The 26843-nt window shown below is 24.4% G+C and overlaps 1 protein-coding gene across 1 annotated transcript in view; it reads right to left on the reverse strand.

Moving 5' to 3' along the window:
* The window catches only part of LOC113549087, an 81153-nt gene extending 54533 nt beyond the window's left edge, over nt 1-26620 (reverse strand). Inside the window, exon 1 of the mRNA XM_026950243.1 lies at nt 26341-26620. Within this exon, the coding sequence (XP_026806044.1) occupies nt 26341-26431 (91 nt within the window). The 5' untranslated portion in view covers nt 26432-26620. The remainder of the gene's footprint in view (nt 1-26340) is intronic.
* Between the last annotated feature and the right edge of the window lie 223 nt (nt 26621-26843).

A 26843-nucleotide genomic window follows, 5' to 3' on the forward strand; every position in this document is an offset into this window, starting at 1 on the left:
CCCGCGCGAGGCGGCGGCGGCGAACGGACGGCCGGCCGGCCGACCGGTCGGCGTACACGATTTATGCGAATTTCGACGATATTTTCCGTTTTTCGAACAATTATTATTGTTTCAGTCGTTTCAGACGGCAGGACAAATCCGCGATGCCGGAAAGTTGCGACGGGCCAACGCGCTCGCTGAGCTCTCTCTCGGCCGCGTAGTATACATTATATTGTTTATTTTCGCGGCGAAACGGAGGTCGGTCGGCTCGGCGCGAGGGCAGTACCGTAATTGAGTTATGGTATATACATCCCGTGCCCTGTATAATGTGTATATATATATATATATGCGGCTGCTACGAATATGTTAATCGAATTACCTACGACGAGTTTCGTACGGCGGCGCTCGGTTTATAATATATATATATACGTATAATTTACAATATACAGACGTGTATTTATATTTATTGTGCGCTTATGTATATACTGTGCACAGTATGCGCGGAGTTTATACACACACACACGCACGCGCACACAACGCGGGACGAGAGATAACTTTTTGTGTCGACATAACTTTGGCTCTTATCGCCGGACAAGAGCCGTCGGTCGGCGTTTTTGACGCGCCGTCGTATCCCGTCGCTACACTTATGCGATATAATCGGGGATAAGGACGTCGAAATACCTTACGCGGCGCGGCGTTCCGTCGCAATAAAATACTATTATGTGAGGTTATTATTTTTATTCGTTTTTTTTTTTTTTCATCATCGCCATTATTATTGGATATTATTTATTCATTATTTACGTGGGTCGAGACGCCGGATTTAAAAAATGTCCGTTATTAAGGGGACGCCATGCCCGCGTGTGTTGTCTCTGTCTTACTAACGTACATCGTAACAACATCTCGTTCAGCAGAATACCTTTTGAACTGCCGACTGAAAGGTAAACTACGTAAGCAATAATATCATAAAATTTCAAAGTGCCACTTTAATATTTAGATATCAACGGGGGGCTGTGGCTGCAGCCCCCCTAGCCCCCCTCTAAATTGGGCTTTGATTATTATTAGTAAGTATACTATCTATAATAAGTACCAAACTTGGAATGGCTAAAATAATGATGTATAATATATTATAATAAGTAAAATAGTAAAGTTTAAAGCCACTTCGATTAATAATTTTGAATTATAACATATTTTACAATGTACTTAAATAGATCAATTTCGTTACACATAACTTCCTATACGTATTCATAAGCATTGAAATCTATACTTTGATAACATTTTCCAAAATTTTAAAATAATTTTATGTTCTACAATTCATTGAGCTGTGAGTTATAAAAATATAATACTTTGTTCCTCATTTATTTTTGATAAAAGACAATTGTCATAATTTTGTTGTTATTTCAAAATCATAGGCTATAAAACTGTATAAAGACATGACATTTTTAAAAATTTAGTATGTTATTATTTTCTATACACAAAGAACTTTTCAACGTTTTTAGCAATTTGATCCATTACTCTAATTAGTTTTCCCAGATTATATTTAAAATTACTTAAAATTTCTTCATTTGACCCCTAAGTTCAACATACTAATAAAATACACCCTCAAAGTTAATAATTGAAGAATTTTCCCTGCTCCAAAAAATAATGAGACATAAAAATAAATTTTAAAAACAAACACACTCATCATTTTACAACAATACTACATTCCTCGCTCAACTTACGGTTTTAAATCTATGTTGCTATTCAAATAAATACTATAGATTGTGCTGTTAGTTTCATATGAGTTTCAATTACTGCAAATTAATTTCATAATATATGGATGCAGCAAACACACATTATATTAGAGTATATACTCGTACACTATTAGGTGCCTACAACCTACGTGATAACTCCGTGTTGCAATAAATTAGCTATTGTCAACAACGTAACATTTACCAACATTCAGGCTGATATCATATTACAAAATAAACTCCGTTAGATTATTTTAATCTGGTTTTTATTATGTGATGGGCATAACTTAAAATCCATACCCATTGTATTAGTCTTATTAAAATTATTCATATATTCAAGTTCAAAAATGTTAAATGAAAACAGATAGGTATCCTGAAATGTTTATTTTGAAATTCTGAAATACACTGTATAAACATAATTTATATTCAAATGTTCTCTTCGGTATTTTTATTTTAGTAGTCATTACAAACACTTTAAACTTTCAACGTTTATGTTTGTCTGTACAAGCATCTTTCTTAATCCCAATGTTAATCAATCTATAGATCTATTCAGCCTCTAGCCACTATAGGTATCATACATAATATCTAGGCATCAAATTTAAAAATTATCGTGTCATGTTTCAGCGTAATATGAAACACATGATAATTTCATATAATATTCCTAACATTAAACACAAATAAACAATATAATATGTACGATAAATTTTTATTTGTTTAAATAATGATTCATATAGTATAAATGCATAATTCAATATAAGGCTTTTAAAAAGTTACAAATTTAAAATACATGCAATAATTAAAGGTAAAAAATAAAAATAAAAATTCTGCAATGACAAAAAAGTGTCGAATATTATTCACAAAATTAATATAAAGGCAATTAATTAAATATCATTTTTATTTAGTCTAGTTTATATTTAATACAATTTTTAATATACTACAATTTATGTATTTTTATAAATTACAATATTATTTTAATGATTTTTTTTAATTTAACAACGTGATATACTAATATATTATTATGTTTTCTTATTTATTCAGTTGCACGCGATTTATTCAATATTTTCTAATGTTCAACTTTACATTCCGTTAATACCCAATTATAGTATATAAGTTTTGAACAAATTAACCTTCAAAAATATACCAAGTTCATAATATTTTTCGTTAAAAAAAATTAACGTACTTTTTTACGACTTGTTTTAAATTATAGGTAGTTATTTATGTTTCAGTAAAACTTTTTAACGTTAATATAAACCAATGAAAAAACTGCAAAATATGTTTTATTTATACAAATATTATATTAAAGTACGACTACTACCTATAGATTTAAATAGTTTATAACACGCCTTATACACTATACCGTACGAGGAGTTAAGAGATAATAGAAGGATAACAGAAACTGAAATATTGACTTAAAATACTATATTAGGTTATACTACCGTTATAACTAACGAACTACTTCTGTATCAAAATACCATGCAATGTTTTTTCTGAAATTTAAAATGTAATAATTAATCATAAATTTAATTAAAAGTTAAGTTTAATATATTTTTTAAAGTTTTTATATTTAATTAGATGATTATATTTATGTATTTATAAAATTACAAGTGTGCTATATTATTATTAACACAAATTTTCTTATTCCAAACATAACCAAATGTGTTAATAATTAAGTAGGTATCTATATTATAATCAACTTAGTACAATATTTCAAAATAATTTTTTTTAAGATAGAAAGATAAAAGTGTGGCATTTGTCAATACACTTAATCCTAAGTTTTTACATAAAAAATGTCTATAGCACTGATTCAATAGTATGTTACTTATTTATACTATACAATATTGGCAATTATTTTAATTGTATGAACTGGATGACAATAAATCGATGAGTTTTTATTTTTATATTTTATTTATTTAAACTTCGCATAACATTTAGTCTTAAAAATTGCATTATTACATTTACATAATTCATATTTACAACATTATAAAATTTATTTTGAAAATACAAATCAATGATACATAATAACAATTAAAAAGATATTTAATTTAATACTCGTATTTAATAACTAACATTTATTATAAATGATGTTCCACCACGTGAGTTTATCTGTTACCAGAAAATTGTACTATACAAATTGTCCCACACGCTTTTCAGATGAAACCGTTTATATATATCGTACAAAAAAACAATTATTTATTTTTTGTTTTACAAAATACATTCTTATTTTTATCTACAATTTATAAGTAACATACTTACGCAGATACGTATTATAGATATGTGGTAGCTAAAATATGAGACATAAATTTGGGATTAGAACAATTGTGTCATTAGCTTTTTTTCTGTCAGAATTAATTTTCAAGACTAAGAAATACTAAAGGAATGTTTTTAATTGTTCACTATCTTTGTTGTTAAAGTCAACGTTAAAGTCTCTGTTCAGTATCATTGGTAAAATAAGTAAATCTTTTGCAAAGAGAAATGAACCTCTGTCATAATACATTAAAAGTACATAATTGATAAAATCGATAATTTGTTAAATATGCTGATTCGGTAAATATACACAACAAATATTGTTTGTTCGCTGAAAAGTATACATACAGTGGAGCAGATAAATTAGATACATAAACTATTTATTTGACGGTTTATTAGTTTATGACCATAAGTGGCATAATGACATGTGCGCTAATTCTATTCTAGCAAATAGTAGCGACTCTACTAGAGCTCCTCGGCTTTTTAAATTGAACAACACAGCCAACATTTTAAATATTAATACATTTTCATTATGCTATCAAATCATGATTCATAATTATTGTTTATTTATGGTCTGGTTGCCATGATAGTTATTTATTAATTATTTTTTTTTTTTATTATTTAACTATTTTTCCTTACTGTAACGTGCTTTTATTAGTTTCTTTAAAATTATTACGGCCAGATATTTTGTGGAAAAGAATGCGCATATATGTTTACACTAAATCGCACACGAATTTAAAAAGAAAATATTTTCTTCGAGCATTAAGTTATCTTATACATGATATCATATTTATATTTAATCTATACTACTGTTCTAAATCCATATTATAAAAAAAGTGGTTTTATTTATTTGTCCTTTTTAATAAAATATTTTAAACGTACCAAACATAATAACTAGTGTATGACAATTTAATGAAGCATGTGAAATATTTCAATACAAATAAAAAAGAAAGAAAACAGGAAACATAACTGAATGACAACAATTATGTAAAAAGCAAGCACATTTTCTATCGGTTTATTGGTAAATGTATGTTATAAAGAGTTGATATCGGATAAGGCATCTTCAAGTCAAAGTTAAACATTTGACGGAAATACATATTATAATTATATTCTAATTATTTTCATGAAATAATGTAAAATTAATGAAGTGGTACTAATGGTAAAGAAGAGTTAAAACTAAAAAGAAACTAAATTAGCAGTCGATGGAAAAAACCAAAACTATATTATATTATTTATCGCAAATTTTCAGATACTACAGGGAAAAGAGTGTAGAATTTTTTTTATATTAATTAAAATATGAATTTTTAAATCTGGTTTGAAACATAACCGTATACATAATATATATTATATAGTTTTTTTAAATACACATAAGACATTAATAACGTAAAATTATTGATTTTTGATAATAATTATCAACTATACTAATTTTTACTTTGTTATTGGGATTTCATCTTTAAAATAAAATGTAAACATTTATATAAACCAAGATTTTCTTACATTTTTGATACATTGAAAATGGCACGTACGTTTAACACGGATTCGTTGTTTAATGAATTGATACATCCCTGTGGGATGTTTAGAGTTCTCACTAGAAAAGTTTGATCAGATGTAATTAGATACTGAAAAATAATCAGATACCATAATAACTTGAAAGGTACTAGGTTAAAACTATATGTAGCTATCATTTAATTGACTACTGCACATTTGAGTGAAGCAATCTGAAAGTACTATTTTATAAATTACGAAATTCAGTCAATAAAACTAGGGTACATGTTTTTATTTTAAATGTATCCTAGTTCACCAAAAGCCATAAGTCACCATTATTGAATTATTCAAACTTCAATATTTTAGTTTAATTCAACAATATTATAATATCTAAAAATCTAAATTCATCAAATTACAGCTAATAATACAAATTTATAAGATTTATAATAATCAGTTTATGTTAATAAATTTGATGTTTTATAAAAAAGAATTCACTTTTATAACCTTTAGCCGCTCCTAATAACTGGTATCTGATTATCTCAACTTATTTTCTTAAAGATTTCTCAATCGTTCCGGAAAATGTTACACGCTCCCCTCCCCCTTATTATTTCTAAAAAAAAGTGACAAACGCATCAAATTTAATTTTTGGTATACCTGTATAATATCATTTTGGTATTTTTTATTAACTTTACCAACTTATTTTCATCTTAATTTTTTTTCTTCATATAACTCTTCTGTATAATCAGCATAATAAAATTGAAATTGAAACAGAAATCGGATATCAATGATAAATAAAAAAATCAATAAATAATATTAAACGTACATTGAACTTTCGGAAAAAAATGTTAAATAGATTTCTAATATTAGTGTTTGTATAATTATAAAACAAGTTTTTATGTGACTACTGATTTTTTTTCGTTGTAAGTATTAATATGTTACATCAATATTTTACTAATTAATTTTATATTTATATTTTTAGTCTATAAATCTAAAATTGCAATAGATAAAAAATATATATTAAAAATAATGGAGTCTTATCAGCAAAATAAATTAAGAGATCCTAATTTAATTTTTTATATTTTTTTTAAACTGAAAAAAAATTGATATAAATCTTTTATTTTTTTCTCTTCAATTTTCTAGTATTTATGTATTACAGACTTATTGATATGTAATCTGTTTAAATAACTTTTTATGCTTAACTTTCAAATGACATCACTACCATGCCCATCATAGTTTCATAAAGACCACGGGAAACTTTTAGAAAACTCTTACTAAAAATCTGAAAAACTTTAAAAATAATAATAATAAAGGACCAAAAATTCGTTGTTCTATAGAAAACATATAAATAATAAATATATGATTATTAAAAACTTAAAAAACAAGTATATTTTAGTTCCTTAAATAACTAATACTTCTACGTATATTTTTAAACTATCTTATAACAATTAACAGTGAACGTTTAGGTAATTGTTGTATTATAATATTAATTTAAGGTTTGCCTTTTTACAAGCTTAAATCTATAATACTCATTCATTGTGATTGTTTAGTTTTATATAAAATAATATTAGACTGAAATTATATTGTACAATCACATACTTTTTATTAATTATTTTTTATATCACTTAAATCTTTTCTTCGAGTAATTATAGATTAAACATTTATTAAACAAGTAATTATTATTTATACCTTTCTTTTTTATTATTATTAAAAACGTAAACTCTCTGTTATATAAAATATAATATCTGAGACTTAAACATAAAATACAAAATTAAAAAAAATCTAAATATATTATTATAGTTTTCTACTTCAGTAAACTTATATATAATATAATAATATTGCATACTTTCAAATTTTAAAAGCTTACATATAATAAAATTGTTGTATGACCACAATTAAGTAAAAGTACTCTGATAAAAATTATACGGTCGAGTCAGTGATAAAGAAACAATTAAGGTCGTAAATATTTTTTTTAAATTTAACAATTAAAATTTATAAAAATCATTTCAGTAAGTTTTATTGAATAGAAAATATATGTAATGAATTAAAAGAAATACAATAAAATCTCGTTAATGGACTGTCAAAAAAAATATGAAAATTTGCATCATGCAAATTGCTTATTAAAATTTTAAATTATAGATACTAATAAAAATAAGAAATTCTATAACGAAAAAAAATATTCTGTGAAATAACATTTAAAGTATTAACCGACATAGGCCGTCATAGATTCATGTTAAAATTGAAATATTTTATTTTTACTGAATAAAAATTATTATGTACTACATAATAAAAAGTGACATGTTAAAATATCGCAAAAACAAACTACCCCAGCAAGGCCGCAAAAATATCCCGCGTAAATATTTATTCAAAATTTAAACCTTTTTATAAAAGTTACATAGATATTAAAATACAATTGTCAATTATTATTAACATTTATAGAATACAAAAAAATTAATTAAAAAAATGTTTAAAAAAAATATCAAAATGATATTTAATATTATAGTATATATAAAATTATTATAAAAAGTGTTAATTAATTTAATTTAAGACTGTTAGCTCACGAAACGCGTTGTAGTTAAAAAATTACACACTATACCAGGGGTCGGCAATAGGCGCCCCGCGGGCCATGTCCAGCTCGCGGAAGCGAAATAACTGGACCACCAAAAATTTTCTTAATTTTCCGTTCGTTAAAGCAGTGGCGATTTTTGTTGTATTTTTTTTCAGCGAAGCAACTTATGTATCACTCCCCCTCCCTTCACAACAAAAATTAAACTAATATTGAAATCGATTTCATTAGGCGCTGAGACAATAATAACGGTTTATGATTATCTGTGTTGTTGTTGAACGTGCCGCAGTCGCGGCTGCGGGCCGAGTCGGGCGATCTATTTTTATGATTTATTTGAAAATTACGATAGCGTCCATCGTATACTGCTGTTTATTAGCTTAAGAAAATAAATGTCATTTTTTTCATTAAACTTAAGTATACAATTTTGTTATTATTAGTATGAATGTATAATTACTTTATAAATAATTAAATATTAAATATTTTGTTTTAAAATGTGTTTTTAATACAAAAATAAATACATTAATGATAAAATTAAGTTCAAGTTTTTTTTGGCCCTTGAAATTTTTTTTTTTTAATATCTGGACCGCTATATAAATTAATTGCCGACCCCTGCACTATACCATTATCAAAATAACGAAAAACATATTCACATTAGATAAAGTTCGATTATTACTTCTTATTACAACTTTTATAATATAACTTAACATTTATATTATTTACGTGGGATATTATAGTTTAGGCATATTTTCGCGGGGAATTTTTTGTTTAGGTATATTTTGTGGTAGAACTATAATAAAACTGTTACTATTAATTATTTATAATATTGATAAATTGAAAAATCAAAAAAAACATTTTTTCTTTAAAATTGTATGCAGTTATCAACAATCAATTTTCAACAAACTTGCTTTCAAATGAATAGATAAATATCATCGACCTCACATGTAACAAACATTACAATAAAAACTCAAGTAGAAATAATTACGTAGGCCTCTAATAAAAGTATTTGTATTATTACGTAAACTACTAAACATTGAATAAATATTAAATATAATGCAAAATAATTATAGAATTCTTATTAAGACATCTAAAATGAACAATAATTTATTATACAAGTATAATATTGACAGCAAATAAATTCACATTTAAACTTACTAAATGGTTTTTTACAAAGACATTAAATTCAAGAAATTAGTTTAGTATCTATAAGTATAATATGTATATACCATATATATTGTAAAAAATAGAAATGTTACCCACTTATCTTAGATGTTCAACTATTGAAAAGTGTCATTATAAAGTTTTTGATTGCGTCGAAAAAGACCGTAATTTAGAACAAATAAAATGGAATACATATAGCTTATCCAATTCTTTATTAGAAAACAATTTGTATCATATATTTAATTTAAATGGCTCTGTTTGAAATATTTCGTTGTCTACTATTGTTAAGGTGTCGAAAAATAAAATAAAAATAGTGTTAGTTTAAATAATTAAATAATTAATGCCTTAAATTACGGTCGGGTCAATAAACATGTCTATAATTTTTGGATTTCATATTATATTTGTATACCTATAAAATATATTCATAATGATGCATCATTAATTTAAAATGTCAAGTGTATAGTTTTTAATTACTGCCATCGTATTATTTGTTTACCACGCCACTATGGTATTGTATGTAATTTTCTCGGAAAATACCACTGCATTGTCTTCTCTATATTCCATTAACAGAATCCGTTTTGTATCAGTAATCCGAGTTATAGTCTGTGTTCGCCCGTTGTTTCACTCTTCGTAATATTAGCTAATTCGGGGCACTTAAACTTCGTAGATAACTTATATAAGTAACCAGATTAAAAGTCATGTGTGTTACTGATTTAGAAATTTTCAATAGTGCCCATTTATTGCTCAAACATTTGTAGACAAATGATCGAGTAAATTTTAAAATTGTTTTATTAAATGTGGTTTTTAATTAAACACGAGAAATACACAATACCGATAGTATAAATCAACTAGGTAACGAGAAACACAATGGAACAGCAAGGAAGACTCAGTAAAATACTTATTAACAAAAAAGTTAATTAATAGTATACATAGATGAAAATCTCATACTCCTTATTGGATAACAGCTCAACTCTACAGATGAAATGTCTTATATCTCTACTGATATATACAAAAATATAAAAATTGTTTTTGGTATAGGTTACTCCATACCAAATAAAAATTAAGATACCACAAACCCGCCAGAATAAACTTCTGAGAATAACACTAAAAGCCCCCTGGTTCATGTGAAATAAATAACTTCACAGCGACACAAGATTACCCTACCTGTCAACATAGATAACAAATCAATTTTAAACTTTCCACGACTCACTACCTAAATAAAACTAAAAGAGCTATAAATATAGGCTAATAAGTGGTACACTTCAAAATAAGCGTAAAAACCTCCAAACCAGCTTACACTCTTCCTCAAGATATCATCCTAACAAACCACGAAACAAACCATGTCTTGCAGTTATGTTGACATAGTTAATTTAATAATAAAAATAAATTTAATACATACTTAAGAAGTACTTAAAAGATAAATGTGTATAACACATTTTTTTAATTCTAAAATGATTGTCTAATGTTAAATTATTGTAATCGGAATTAAGTAATAAAACAGATTTTTTTGTTGTTAAAAATATATTCTATAAGTAATTGTAATCACATTAGCAGTTTATAACAGCATGCAGTAGCCTGCAACTATTATCTTAAAAATAACTCATCCGGTTTCACTGTCGTCTTCCCCATAAAAATGTCTATCGAAAACATAATTTAAAGGCAGGTCGTAAAAAACTGTTGTGTTAATTGAGATACCTTTATACATATAATAGAGGATAATTTTAAAAATTCACGTGGGACCACAATTGTTTATAATTAAAACTGTGCAAGTTAACTTGCTTTTTTGTTATGTTTTACTAAAATTAAGTTAATAAGCCTCATAATAATAAAGTCTAGCTACATCAAAGATATTCAGCAAAACATTTTTTTTCAAATAATATTTTAAACAAAAAAAAATAATAATTAACAATTTTTGAGAAATACATTTTCATTAGAGATTAAGAGGTACTTTTTTTATTATGAACATATTCATAATATTACCGTAAAATAAACAAATCCAGAACTCTGCAACATACACGATAACCAAATAAAATAACGAAAGTAGATGAATGTTATGCAATAAGATATAGTATAATGTTATACTATAAAATGTCATCCAAAAAATTAAATATAGTTATTTAAATAAACCAATAGACATTTACTACACTTAATTAATCATAATATATACACTTATAAAGTTATAACTACTTTTATTTAAACTGAATGAAGTCAAAATTCATAAAACTACGAAAATTATAAAAATATATTTTAGTTCAAAATTCATTAAATTTTCAATTTTTTCTTATGATACTTGAAAATTTAAAGTTCCTCATAAGTTTTTCTTACTTGAATCAATTGCAGCAAACATGGAGATTGCTTTTGACCGTGACCGTTGGAGGGACTTAGCAGAAGCTGCAAAAGGCCTTAATGGCCCATAAAGCAAAAAAAAAGAGAGACTTAATTACTTGAACTTTCTGCCATTACTCATATTATTAATATCAATACATAATGAAGTTTTCGTAATATTTAGACTAATAATTTATTAATAAGTTCAAATTTAAGACATCTATTATACTGACTTACTCATTGACCAAGTACACTTAAAACGTATGACGCAATTTCTCCAATTTTTTAATTTATAATTTATAATAAATAAAAAAAACTTATTAATTGAATATTCTATAATAGTACTTTATTAACAATACAATAACAGTTGCTATTAACCGTCCGTGGTTTGTTATGTTAAGAGATACTTGTACATTAATATTGGTTTTACTTATTGCAGATACCACAGTAAATATTATTTTACGCAATAAATAGTGGTGTTATCTAACCAAAAGTTAATTTTTTTTTTATTTAAGTGCGGAGGCGATGACTTGAATGGTATTATTTGCCGATGTTTTAATGATTTTCACGCGTCAATGGTCTTACTTTGTGCAAAACGGAAAGTTTACCAACAGAAAATCGTTTTCACATTGGTTTTCATTTCACTAAACACAAGTACAATTCAATTACCAAAATAAACTTACTTCACATACACGGGGTTTTTCGTTTCTGCATACGATCATGCAGCTGGCGGCGGATGTTCGTTCAATTCGAACGCAATCCGGAAACGTTTTAGGCGCTAGGTATTATATACACCCATCTCCTCGAAATCCGATCTTAAAACGATAGTGCATACAGGAGAGATGTAGAGTAGGCACCGCACAAAACAAGTTTTCCCGTCTCGAAAACTTTGACCCGTTTAAATTTTCAGACCTTGGCCATTTAAGATTTTCCGCAACGAAACTCAACACAAAACAATGAAACTTTCACTGTTCATTATATTTTCAAAAAATACAAAGCTTCATGTTATTCGACGAAAGTGGTGTTCACATTAAGTGATAAAAATGAAAAACTACCCGTGAAATTTTCAATTATACATTTCATGGTTAAAAGTGGTATGTATATTTTTGAATATACCCCAAATGATTCATTCACGAATGGTGGAGTAATATCATTATTTTCCTTAGTAAAACTTTATCTCTCTATAGAAAGAAGAAAATATTTAGCTTTAGTTGAAAACAAAATCTAGAAGATTAAAATAATAAGATACTAACTGAACGAACGAATCAATTTGTGTGTTGTAAAAACAATAATAATTATATTTAATTATTATTTTTAAAGTTTAATCCATAAGGTATACGAATAGAAGTTTTATTATATTTGTAAGCTAAACCCTTATACAAGGAATCTATTATTAAACTTCGATGGTTTTTAATTTTTCTTTTCATGTGATTCATTTAAAATATAAATAATATTAATATGAATGAAACAAAACTTAATATCATTAACTGAATTAAGAATAAATTCTGTAGGTTCTAAATTACTATTTTAAAACTTGGATTTCATTTTTTAACAACTTTTCACACAAGTTTGGTTATTTAAAAATGTTTTATTATGGCCAACGTAGTACAAAAACTTTAAGGATTATATATAATAATGTAAAGTTAACATTTTAAATGATTACTCAAATAAACAATACAACAACCTGCATACATAATACATAAACATTTAAAGCCTAACTTTATTGTTTGTTTGTTTTTAAATAAAAACTAATAACCTACATCTATAATTTTGATATATAATTTAGTTAGTATACATTTTGTATTACATAGTTTTTTTTTTTTTTTTTGGAATTTATATCCAACGCAATATGTATCGCATATTATAATAAATTTATAAAACATTCTTTTTATTGTGTTAACTATTTCTGCAGTTTTCAAAAACATACCAATATTTATCATACAATATTGTATCACAATTTATGTTTATAAGCATTTGGTTATTACAATAAAGCCACATTTTTACATTTCAGTTGATTAAAACTTTACTTAACTCCTTGAATACATTTTTATAAATTAATTTTACGTATTAGTTGAATTAACAAAATTAAAGACACTTAAGTTATTTAATGTTTATTTTTAATTTTATTGTTAAAATAAAAAAAAAAATTACTGATTTAGTATAATTTTATATTTTATGAACACGTTTATTTATACAGATGTATGCAAATAATAATTAAAAATAAATTTCAAGACCAATAACTAAAAATACATAATAAAGATAATGCGTTATTAACAATATAATGTATAATACATAATATATTTGTTTTAGCTATTTCAGCTACACTTTTTATTTGTAGTTTATTTAAATGTCTTTATTTGTTTAATGATATAATTGAATTTTTTAAAACTTGCTTAATATGCAATACATTATCATTATTATTATTATTATTAATATTATTACTACTATTTTTTACTTTTATATTATTCTTATGCAGAAATATTTTGTTTTTTATTATTATTGTTTAAGGCATTGACTGGTTATTAGTCGGTAATTATATTAAATTTAAACATATATTTATTTTTATACATTGTCTTATTTAGGTTAGTTTTTATAAAATTAGTTTATGGAGTTCAAGTTCGTTAGTAATTTGTTTTTGAATGCCTCTGATGTGGGTCTGAATTCTCATACAGCATATCCGGTGTTTCTTTTTAATGCGTATACATTATACGTTAATTTTTAAAATCTATTTATCTTGAAAATATAAAATTAAAATTACTTCATTTAAATGAAAATAAGTATTACACATTTATTTTTCCACTATCCTAGTTAATAATATAATATTTTAGAATATTTGTAACTTGATTGACATAGTATGTACTTACTATTTAGACATAGAGTAAATAAAGTAAATCTTAAAATATTTTAGTGTATTAATATATTATTGTGCCAAATAATCATATTTGTCATATTGCAGTAGAAGACATGGTACTAATTATAATTTATAAGTTTTAAAATGTATTATTATAAATGTCATTATTGTTTTATTAAATATACATTATATTTTATGTATATAAAATATTAATAGAAACAAATCTTCCAGTTTAAACTTTTTAAAAATATTATTGTAAAAGTCTATACACAACTAATATTAACATAAAACAAAATTGTTTATTTATTATATTTATTATTCGACTTTAATTAATTCGTATATTAAAAATTATAAAATTTATATTTCTAATCTTTGTTCTAAGTTAAAATGTAGACAGTAAATCTTGTACTTACTACTCGTATAATATTTTATTCAACTATAATAATAAATACGTTTTTACTGTTTTTAGTTAATACAAAATAAAAACGCATAGCAGTTATCAATAATTTCGCACATTTATTATTTTTGTAAACTTCGAATAATTTATATTATAGCATGTATACTTCTTAATATGGGTTCTATGTGATTTAGGGTTAATAATTTAATATTCAATACTACAATAATTAAAATAAAAAAGCTAATCCTTGCTTTAAATGTATCATAATAACTTCTAAACTTATTTTAAATTGATTTTATTTTTTTTTTCTGAAAGTATGATTTTAAATTGTTTGATTGTAAAAAAATTAATCAAAATAAAATAATTACTTAAGGGCCTTCATTTAAAATCAATAATAAAAGTTATTAAATACTAGACTACACCTGTTACAAGTGTTACAACATATTTTAAAATCTAAACTTTTGCTAAAATTAAACTCGTTATTTATAAGTCCAAATTGTGTTTATGGTGGTCAACTATGCTGTTGTGTCAAACTAACCAAATTAAAAACAATATAGGTTTTCAAATCAATATTAAGATGTAAAATAATTATCGATTTTTGATTTTTCTCTAACCATACTCTCCATAAAAACCTACATTTTTAAGCTATTGACAGTTGAGTAAAAACTCATAACATATACTATGTACATAAACTATAACACGTCACTATCACTTGAATTTACTTATATCACCACATCAATACTATGCTACAATTCTTGATATTTTCTCCCACCCACCACTTTCTTCTTGGTCTCATGGCTTGAAAAAAAAAACAAATTAAAAAAATATACACTAATATTTGGGTTCCTATTGAATCTCTAGACTTATCTTTATAGTTACTGTCTGTATTTTTAGGCTTAAGATATATTTTTCATCTAATTAGTTTATTTAATTACTATTATCTACACATTTTGAATTATATTTTATATTTTTAGTAATGAAGATAATATAACATAAGTAGAGTTTACTAAAACTTGTCTTAACTTGTCTAATTCACCATATTTTAATGGGTATCTACTTAAATAATTAAAATAAAAAGTTCCGGTTTTAAAACACCTACACGTTTCCTCTATAATATATATTTATATTTTTTATAAAAATATTGTGCTATCAATCCATCATATAATAGACAGGTAGGACAACGCCAGTGTAAAATTTAGAAATCACATAAATTCAGTGAGCTTTGATACTGTTGTAAGGTTTATATGGCATACAAACTATGGGATAATACGTTAGATTGATGTGATTAATGGTCAACGGGAGGTCCATAAGCATCTATATAAATATATATTTTATTGAAAATTGGGTTCACTACATTAAGTTATCATAAAGAAATAAATGTACAATATAAAATAGCATATCAATAATAATAATGACTTTACATAGAATCTGTAAATGCTATTGACGTTGTTTGACAACGAATGTCAATACATAACAGTTCCTAAATTATTTAATATTAATTGGTAAGTCTATATCAAAACATTATTTATTCTAAAATACATTTTATTTGTAGTTTTTATTAAAAAAATCTATTTCTTTATCATTTGTTAATTATTTTAGATATTATATGAACAAATAGTGTTTTTTTCTTACAAAATATATGTTAAACAAAGTCAATTTTTAATTTGAAAAACCACGAGAAAGATATGGCTTAGGATTCTAAGACCCTCACGAAGTACATTTCTAAATATAATCAATGATAAGGTTAAGATGATATAATATGAGCATACGTATAATATTATTATTAACAATTTATTATTGATTAAAAAAAAAAATATTGAATTTATTTATTATATTCTCATTAACACCACACTCAAATGTATTTGATTCCATCTTACAAATACTATATATAGCGAATTTACGCTAATAAACTTATCTATATCTATCGTATTTTTTGTTATTTTTACCACAAGAATTAATTGAATTATTATTTTACACTTATTGGTATCGAAAAAGCATCTCCGCAAAACACAGGAAATTTTGTAACCTTTATCATTAGTTTTGATAATAGGACAATTCAATACTAAAACTAACAAAACTAAACATGAACTACTAAATGAAAATGTGCTATATTACGCATTTGTATTATATAAAGACAACAAATGCGGGTGTATTGACTGCTCTTAAATATGTAAATATGACGAAATCTTCTCATATTCTTAAAAAATTTGTTAATTTATTATATTCAAATTGTATGTTCTGAAAATATTTATCAAAAAAAATAAAGTTCAATAATTAAATAATTTTAATATAAACCGATAAGGTTTAAATTTCTAATAATTCAGATTATAATTAAAATATTAATTTATTGTTAGTCATAGGTAACTTGTCTTATAAATTAACACATTTCATACTTTTGATAGCGAATGTATCCAATATTTTTGTTGTTTTTCAGATATTACAAATGTAATGCTATTTTTACGGTTTATTTTTTTTTTATATATACAATATAAATAATTGAGTCATAGAGTCACCCAACTACATTACTAGCGTCTAGCACATACGAATCTTTAATTGTATAATCACATAAACACTATTCAGAATACAATCATACACTTCGCACTTCGTGTAGCACCTATACCATTTGTGTTAAGGTAGTTAAATAAAAATGTATACTATATGATGCGATATCTACTAATATTTTGAATTTGTTTACTGGAGCACAAATAAAAAATATGACAAAATAATGGAATAAACATAGATAGAAAAACACTATAGTGTATGTTGATAAAAATGGGATATGACGGGGTTAAGTAAAAATATTGTACGAAATAACGTAAAGAAAATGTAAAAAATAATTTCAGTTTAGTACAATCATGAATAGAAGTGTGCACAGAATGATTGATTGATTGATTATTATTTCAATATCAAGTCGATAGAAAAAAAATCACGAAGATTGATGTAAAATGATGGTTAGGTAAGGTAAAGTAAGGTGTATTTTTTTTTTTTGAATGAGAATGTGTAAAAATATTCAACATTTTTAAGTAAAAGAAAAATGCAATGAGATTCACATAAAATATTATAAAATATCAAACTATTCAAAAATTATGTCAATGTTATAAAAACAAAAACGAATACTTTGTTTAACATTTGAAACCAATGTTTAGTATACTTACATTCTTTATTTAACGAATAGACATCACACAAAAATATTAATTAACTTTTAATCCTTAAATTTTTGTATTTAATATGATAAATATTCACAATTTTTAATTAATAAATTATTATAAAGATATAAAATAATATAAGCAGAAACTAGTGAAGATAGAAAAAAACCACAAAAATGTGCATTTTGTACAATTTTGAATAGTTGTATCAATGTGTATATTGTATATGCTCAGATAATTCGGATTTCTTTATTTTCACTTACCCGGTTAATTAGCATTTTCTAGACATAGTGTATTTTTGATATATATATACATATATATTTATTATTATATGTTATAGATAGATGACATTTTCAATTTGTATTAGTTTTATTCTATAAACGTCAATAACAAATTTTTCGCTGAATCAAACATTTTGAAATTTAATACAAGATTGCACATAATAGTTTTTATTATACCTATATAAAAATATAACATATGTAGGCATGATTTTTTTCTTAAGCACTTGAAGTTAAAATTTTGACGACAAACATTTTCAAATTATTATTAAGTTAAAAATGTATGAAATGTTAAATTCCTCAATCTTTAGAATTTAATTATATTTTATTCACACAGTTACAATTTAAAAAATAATATTTTTGACAAAAATTAATTCAACCTAAAGTATTTCTAATAGTAAAATGAATTACCATAATAGCAATATAAATATATCATAAAGTATACTTAGTAATATAGGCTGACAGATTGTCTTCGCTCAGAATCGTTTATCATATGCTATGATTTATCATTGAATTTAAATTTAACACATACATTACAATGACTTACTCAATGACAAGTTACACTCGACACCTAGTCGAGCAGTTTCCTTCTTCCCCACCTTTTTTCATTGTTAAATCTTGAATTTTTTTTTTACTTAGGATATTAACTATTAGGTGTAGAAAAGATTAATTTTTTTTTAATTCTCCTCTCATATTTGCATTACTGATTCACAGAATCAAAAAATTTATAGTTCAACAAGTTTAAATAATAGATCCGGTATACCAAGTAGCTAGTATAAATTATTTTTTAATTTTATTACAAAAAAAAATCGTTGAATGTTTCTTATATCGAATTATATTATACCTATTTATTCATTTCTAAAATTATACTTGTATTTCTGTACTCTGAAAAAATACCGTGTTTGACAATAAAACTTATGAAATGAATGTTTAAAAAAAATTATAAAATTTATAAAATTATACCTATAGTGTCGTTTTAAAAAAAAATACAATTTATACCATGAATACCATCCATAATATATGTGGAAAATTGATTTATAATTATTTTCTTAAAATAAATTTTTGGCAAATAAATCAAAAAAATTATAGCAAAATATTATGTATCTTGAATGTAAAAAATATTACAAGTTTTTGATTATATTTAGGCAACTAAATAAAATATGTACGTAATTTTATATACTTTCAGAACTATAACTCGTCTCGCCGGCCTTTAGGTAATACCAAAAGCTTAGTTTCTTGGCGGATAAAATCGACGAAGACCCATAAATTGTTATTCTCAAAATGTAATAGCTGTCATCTTCAGCACCTTAGTGTTAGCGACAAAATAACGTTTCTCTTAATATTATTTTCAAACTCGGCATTGTGTAGTTGGTAACCCAAAACGGTTACATTCTATGATCGTATTATATATAGTGTGTAATTTATAATATGTGTATATAAAATGAATACTGCCAACACAGTAGTATAATTGTCATTTGTCGAAATGATTCTACTATTGTGTATTGTTTCTTGTTTTAGTAATTTACAAATTATCACCACTACTCGAGATATAGATTTTTTTCACATCAAATATCCAAAGTATAAACAACTTTTTGTATTATATGTATCAAAAAAAGTCTTCTAGAATAATATGCAAATAAATTTTCGTACTATGACTAAATTATTAGATTTTATAACAAAAGGTATGCCTATCTGAATAGAATGCAATGCTGTAATACGAATTGTAAAGTAATTGTGGCAGGACGAGAGAAGCAAAAACGTTCTATCCATAAATAATCCATAGTTTAGAGACAATTTTTAATTTCAATTCCTCTTAAACTATTTGTCGGATTTCAATGAATTATAAACTGCATTTTTGAATATAGTTAAAAATTACGACGGTGTTGAAAAGTTTGATGCATATTTGAATGTTTAAATAACCTACGTAATATAAATTACCTATAATATAAAAATATTTTTTTATTGACTTTTTAACAGCTATATCAAGCGACAACCATACTATATAAGTACCTATCACTTTTATAATAACCGTGTATCTGCAAAAATAATACAGCATGTTCTGCTGTTATAATTGAATTTTTATTAGTGTATTAAAGCCAGAAATGAGATATAATTAGTTAAAAAAATAATACTAAAAAATCAACGAAAAAAATGTTATACTAATAAACATTTACCTTTTAACGTTTCATGTATCTTGAATAAATAGGTACTTGTGTTTTCTTATCTGTAGACCTGTAGTAAATGGAAACTTGAATAATTTTTAAATAATTTTGATATTATATTAAAATTTAGAATATTATTATATTATATTATTAGTTTTATTACTCTAAGGAATTTATTATATCATTATATGATACTCCAGAGTAAAGATATTAGTACATAGATTGCTTTTCAAACATCCATGTTACATCGATGGGCTATTAAAAATTAACAATACATAATAATATAGTAGTCATTTGGTTTAAAGTATTTTTAATTATTTTTTCCGTAAAATACTGTTGAAAACGAATAATAATTCGTTAATTAAGTAACAATAATTATATTTTTATATATTATATATTCCATTTTATTATACATTTTATTACCATATATTATTTTGTGACATTATATTTTTAAAATGTATTTTAATATTGATTTATGGATTGTTTGTTTATAAAATATCAAAGAATACTTAAAAACAATGTATTAAGTGTTTAAAACTAAAATGTGTATCTTAATATTTACACAAGCTGCACAATACAATAATAATATTGTATAATATTATCTTCTATATATAAAAAAAAAATCACTATGTCAATAACTATAATCAATAGGTATGAGTAAATTATTGTATTGCAATTCATTACTTATTATTGTAAAATTCGATCAGTCTAAAATAATCCTTGTATTTGTATTTATAAGTGCATATTATTATAATAATAGATACATGTCCATTAAAATCCTAATTTATGTATCATCTAAGTACGTCAAGCATATTGTTAGTATTTATACGTGATTGAAGATTGTTCTTATATTTTTGATTATGATTAAATATTTAAATATAAAATACTAAATAATGCATACATTTTTCTTCATTAGGTTGGTACTAAATATGTTATTATAGCTTCATAATTTAGATGTTGAAAAGGGTATAGAAATATTTTACGGACGTCGCATGTTAGGTCACTCTTTTGGGTGGGTCTCAGGTAATTATATTATATTTACAAAAAGCTATTATTTAAAAGATGATTCAGAACAACCTTTGATATAAACTGCAGTAATTGAGAATATCACATTTTTAAATTATTAAAATACTAAAAATTATTATTCTGTAAAAATATGTCCAAGATTGTAAATTACATTTATATTGTATTGATATAAACAAATACCTAAACGTTTATTTTAGTTATAGATTAACTTATACATAGAAATTTATTTAATTTTCATATGTGTTGAAAATCATAAGAAAAAAGTAAATTTAGGTAAAAGGTAGATGATATAGTTTGTAAAACTATTGAGGACAATAATTTATATGAATAAAAAGAAAAAAAAAATTTGTTGAAAGTTACTCATTTTTATTTGAAATCTGCCAAGTGGTTTATAAAACATATACAAATACAGTTGTTGACAATTCATTATTACGTTTTGAAATATCTTATAACTTACATATATTTTATATTTATATGAGTGTTACAACAAAAACGTTTAGAAGTTTGATGTTTGATTATATCGATGAATACAGAACAAAACTATGGATATAACAAAAGTCGCTAATGACAAAATACTATAACGATTGTGGGAATATTGTGGAAGTCGTTAGTAGTATGAATAAGCAAAAGATAAGATATCTATGTCAAACTACAAGAAAAAAATAAAATAAGTATATACCATGTTCATACTTTATCGAAAAGTAAAAAGGAAACGATCCTTTAGCTTGCTTATCAACAAAAGAATTTTTATAATTCATAAAATATTTAAAAAAAAACCCAACATTAATATAATATATATATATATTTGAATATTAAATCATCGATATGTAGTTTTTACCAGCTATAATGGCTTGTATAAATTAACAAATCATACTATAAAATATTTACCTACCTATTAAGTAAGACAATTTACTGATAATAAACATCAACCTAACCATCATGAAATTCTTTTAAATTTTTATTTTTTTCTCCACCTAAATTTAGTACAAATACCTAATTAGAACAAAAAATTTGTTTTTTTATAAACAAAAATCAAGATACATAAAAATACATATTTTTTGGTACACCTATTTGAAAGTGTAAATACATTTTGAATAAACTCAAAACAGTCAAAACCACGGGCTGATATATTATAATTTATGTCCAGTTTGAAAGGTTTTTCATTTATGCAATTTCTAAAGAAATGTAAATATTAAATCCAAAAATATTCTTAAATATTAAACCTATTCAAATGACTATACAGTAAGTGTATTATATAAAAGTTCGCAGTTTATAAAGAATGTTTAAACATATTCATGTATCTGAACTACATTGGTTCTAAGTTATGAGGTTGATGCAAAAGTTATCAAAATGCCATGATACGACGACTCTGTAATAAAAAATATATTAGAAATATAATCATTTCACTCAATAGAAGAATTCATTGTATGAGAAAAATTTAAATATACCTTAAGGTAACCACACTGTGTACTCAACAACTATAGTCACTTTAAATATATTCTTAGAAAAATTTTATAAACATAACATGTATATAAATATTTAATTCAAATTTAAATTTTATAAATTTTTAACAAATAAAATGTATTCTTACTGCAAATAAAATACACAAAATATTTTGTACAATATTTTGATTATATTATGAAAATTAAGATGGTTCGTTGACACTAAATTAAAAAATTAGGTATATCGTGTATTTATATACGTGCCATAATATGGATAAATTTACTAATTTGAAATATTAGAATTATTATTCATTGCAATTTATATTACCGTATAGCATTTACACTATTCATTTAAAAATAATTCTGTATATTTAGTGTTTACATAATCTGCAATAGCAAATAAGGTAATATATGCAATAAAATCGGACTTAGAATTCAAAGAGCATCAATATATTTGCGTACCTACCCATTGGCTATTTTTAATGTAAAATCCTCATATCTATACATCTACATAATCGTACTTTATTATTAATGAATCAACTCGGACTTAAATTAATTCAAAACTTTTTTTTTCTAAGAACAATATTATTTAATATCGTTTGATATCGTTTTTTTCGTATTAGGATAGAAACCTACCTGCATACAAATAACTTGGCGATGTGCATTTATAATTAATATATATAATACAATAACTAGATATAGGTAATTAAAAAAATTAGCATTAAGCATTAGCATGTATATTTTATTATAAATAACGATTTAAATTATATTGTACAGCTAAAATATTAGGTCAATGTTGAAAATATTGTTAAAAATGTCTTACAATCTATTTAAAATAATATGCATTAATACTTAATAATTGATAATATTTGAAAATTTAAACTAAAATTGATAAACTATAGGTACTATGTAGTATTTATTATATTATTTACTAACATACGATTTTGAAAAGTTTATTTAATTCATGCATTGTTTTACTATTGATAATAATATATCAAATATATTATATACCTATTATATGTATATCTAAATGTCAAATGGCTTAATATATTATTTTATAAAAGCATTTAAATTAAAATTATAAGTAAGTTATTGCATTGCTATAATTGAATATTATTCAAACGATTAAAGTATGAAATAAATAAATTGAAAGTGAATAGCTAAATATAATTGTGAATACAAATTTAAAACGATTAATAATTATATAGCACGCGTTCAATTTTTAAGTATTAGACAATTAAAATGTTAGTTATCATTAAAAATGATTTATTATACTTAATAATACACACCGATATACCATTTAAATTAGTTAAGACTTACACTATTTTTCACTTACATGTTATGTAGCAATAATACTTCTCTAATTACTGCAAATTGTACACAAGTAGTACATTTTTTTTGTTTACCTTTTATTATATTAATACGATGTATATAATTCCCAATGCTCGTGTACTGTGCGGCATGCTTAATGCTACCTACCGATACTTAATTGATGTAATTCGACTTATTTGTTAATTGTTATCTACTGGAAAATATAATTACTGGTTTTAATCTTATATGTTCTTTTTCATTTTATTATTCAAAAGTACCCGTGACTTAAGTCATCAAGATAAACTATATTAATGGTCATACAATAATATAATACCCATTATAATAACTTGTATACATTCAGGATGCAACAATAAATTACTATTTCTATAAAAACAACTTAATATAAAGTCTAACAATATAATAAACAATTTTAAAATACTTGAAAATGATAATCATTAGTATAACATTACCTAAGTAAATTTTATTTTGATAAATTGTAATTAATTAGAAGGTAGAATAAAATTTATTTTTAGTGGGGATCTTAGTATAATTAAGAGTACTTGCCTAATTCTCCCATAGAAATATTAGTATTATTTATTTTTCACATTGTTTAACAAATAGTATTAAAAATATTACAATAAATATATCTTAATTTAAACAAAAATGAATAATAATGTAACCATAACTATTAATTTTTAATTTCATTATATTATTATTTATCGTTTAATATGTATTTTTTATCAATACACGTTTATATGTTTATTATGTTTAATTAAAAATGAAAACAATATGAATTATTATTATTATTATTATTATTTATAATGTAAATTTAATTCATGTGCACTATGAATATACTATACACACAGAATAACTTAAAAAATGCAATGTTTCCATAACTTTATGAAAATATTCCGTAAAAATAGGTACATACTTTAAATCATAGCTAACGTTAAACGTACACGAAAAAAAAAATCTATTCAATAATCTTTTACCTTTTGGCCTACATAAATAAGTAACAATTTACACTAGTAAGCAAACAGTTTTTTGGTATTTGTAGTCCCTTTGATTAACATTTTAAATTATGTATTGATGTTATCTTATTGAGTTTAAGTTGATTGAAAACTAACCTTGTCTTTATTTTGTTTGTTTATAATTTACATTGTAATTGCTTTTTAATTTATACACAAAAATAAAAAATAAACATTTTTTTGAAATTCTTTAGTATTAAGAAGTTTATACTTTTGTTAAACGCTTAACATTTTTAATAGCCAAACCACTACAGTGCCTAATTAATTAGTTTGAATAAATAAAAATATTTATTATCTATTCATAGGTTAATAATATTTTTTTAATAATAGTTAATGTTCAGAATGATTTTTAGCAGAATTATCTTTAAATAGTTCAATTACTTATAATATCTATAATATTAGTATCAACAGACAACAATTAAAGTAAAATAAATTATTTAACAATATGATTTTCTGAGTAAAATTTATATGATTGTCACTCCCAGGGAATTACCAAATTGCTTAAAATATTAAAGAAATAAAAAAAAAATCTGATTTATTTTAAATTTTTATTTTAAACAGTTATAAAAGATTTGTTTAATTTAATTCTTATTTAATACCTACCCACAATATCAATTTTTTTTTTTTTTTGTATTAACCTAATAAAAAATTCAGTGAATTCCTCATCTTTATGAATTTATAATATATATTAAGTATATAATATCTATGACTTCAGAAAAAAAGAAATTAATTCAAAATAAGCTTATGTTAAAATATAATCATCATACTGATGTACCTAATACATTAAATATATTCAAAATTACTATGTTATATTATCACATATCTCTAAAACCTCGTATATATTCAAATGAATATTTATATCACGTCTTAATTAAATAATTTTTAATTAGTATAATGACTAAAGATATATTACAATATTAGTACAATTCATACTTTCAATACTTTAGTTCCTTTCAAAATATTCAGCATACTAATTACTAACAAGTTATATTGTGCTAGTATGATAATTAATTATAACAAATATCAACGATATATCATACTCGGTGACATTAGAACTATGTGCTTTCGAACGGACAAGCGTGACGAAACGTTAACACAGTTGTTCAATTTAAAATTATATGTTGTTGGGTACGTATTAGTTGTAGTATAATACTTTATGGTTTATATGTTCATACACAAAACGATATCGAAACGAAATCACACTATATAGCCACTTACCAATGACGAACGGCATTAGAGCGGCGGTACACCACCAACACCACCAAGTCGTGATCGCCAGTCTACCGCGGCATGCGGTCGTCTTCGTCATCGTCGTCCGGCGGGCATCGAAAAATCGAAAAAAAAATAACAAATGTGGATTCAAAAATATCGGAGGTAACAGGCCAACGGGCGAAGGAAAGGCGTTCAAATCTCGGCGGCGATCAGCTAGTCGGATGTGCGTAAATCACGACCATGTGTACCGGACCGATTTGTTTCACGAGACGTGGATCAAGCATGGGCTCTTACACGACACTGCCAGCCGAGAGCTACTGCTACTGCTGCTGTCGACGACGACGGCGGCGGCGGCGACGATGGCGTAACTATATGGGTGCGAAATGCCTGCATCCTTACAACTCCAACACACTGCCCCTGGGTCCTGGTACACAACCCTCAAGGGGTGCTTGTACCTACAGGGTTGTTTTACCCCTCCCCCAATTATTATATTAATATCTATTAATGTA

The sequence above is a fragment of the Rhopalosiphum maidis genome, chromosome 4, assembly GCF_003676215.2.
Source record: "Rhopalosiphum maidis isolate BTI-1 chromosome 4, ASM367621v3, whole genome shotgun sequence".
Taxonomy (NCBI): Eukaryota; Metazoa; Arthropoda; class Insecta; order Hemiptera; family Aphididae; genus Rhopalosiphum; species Rhopalosiphum maidis.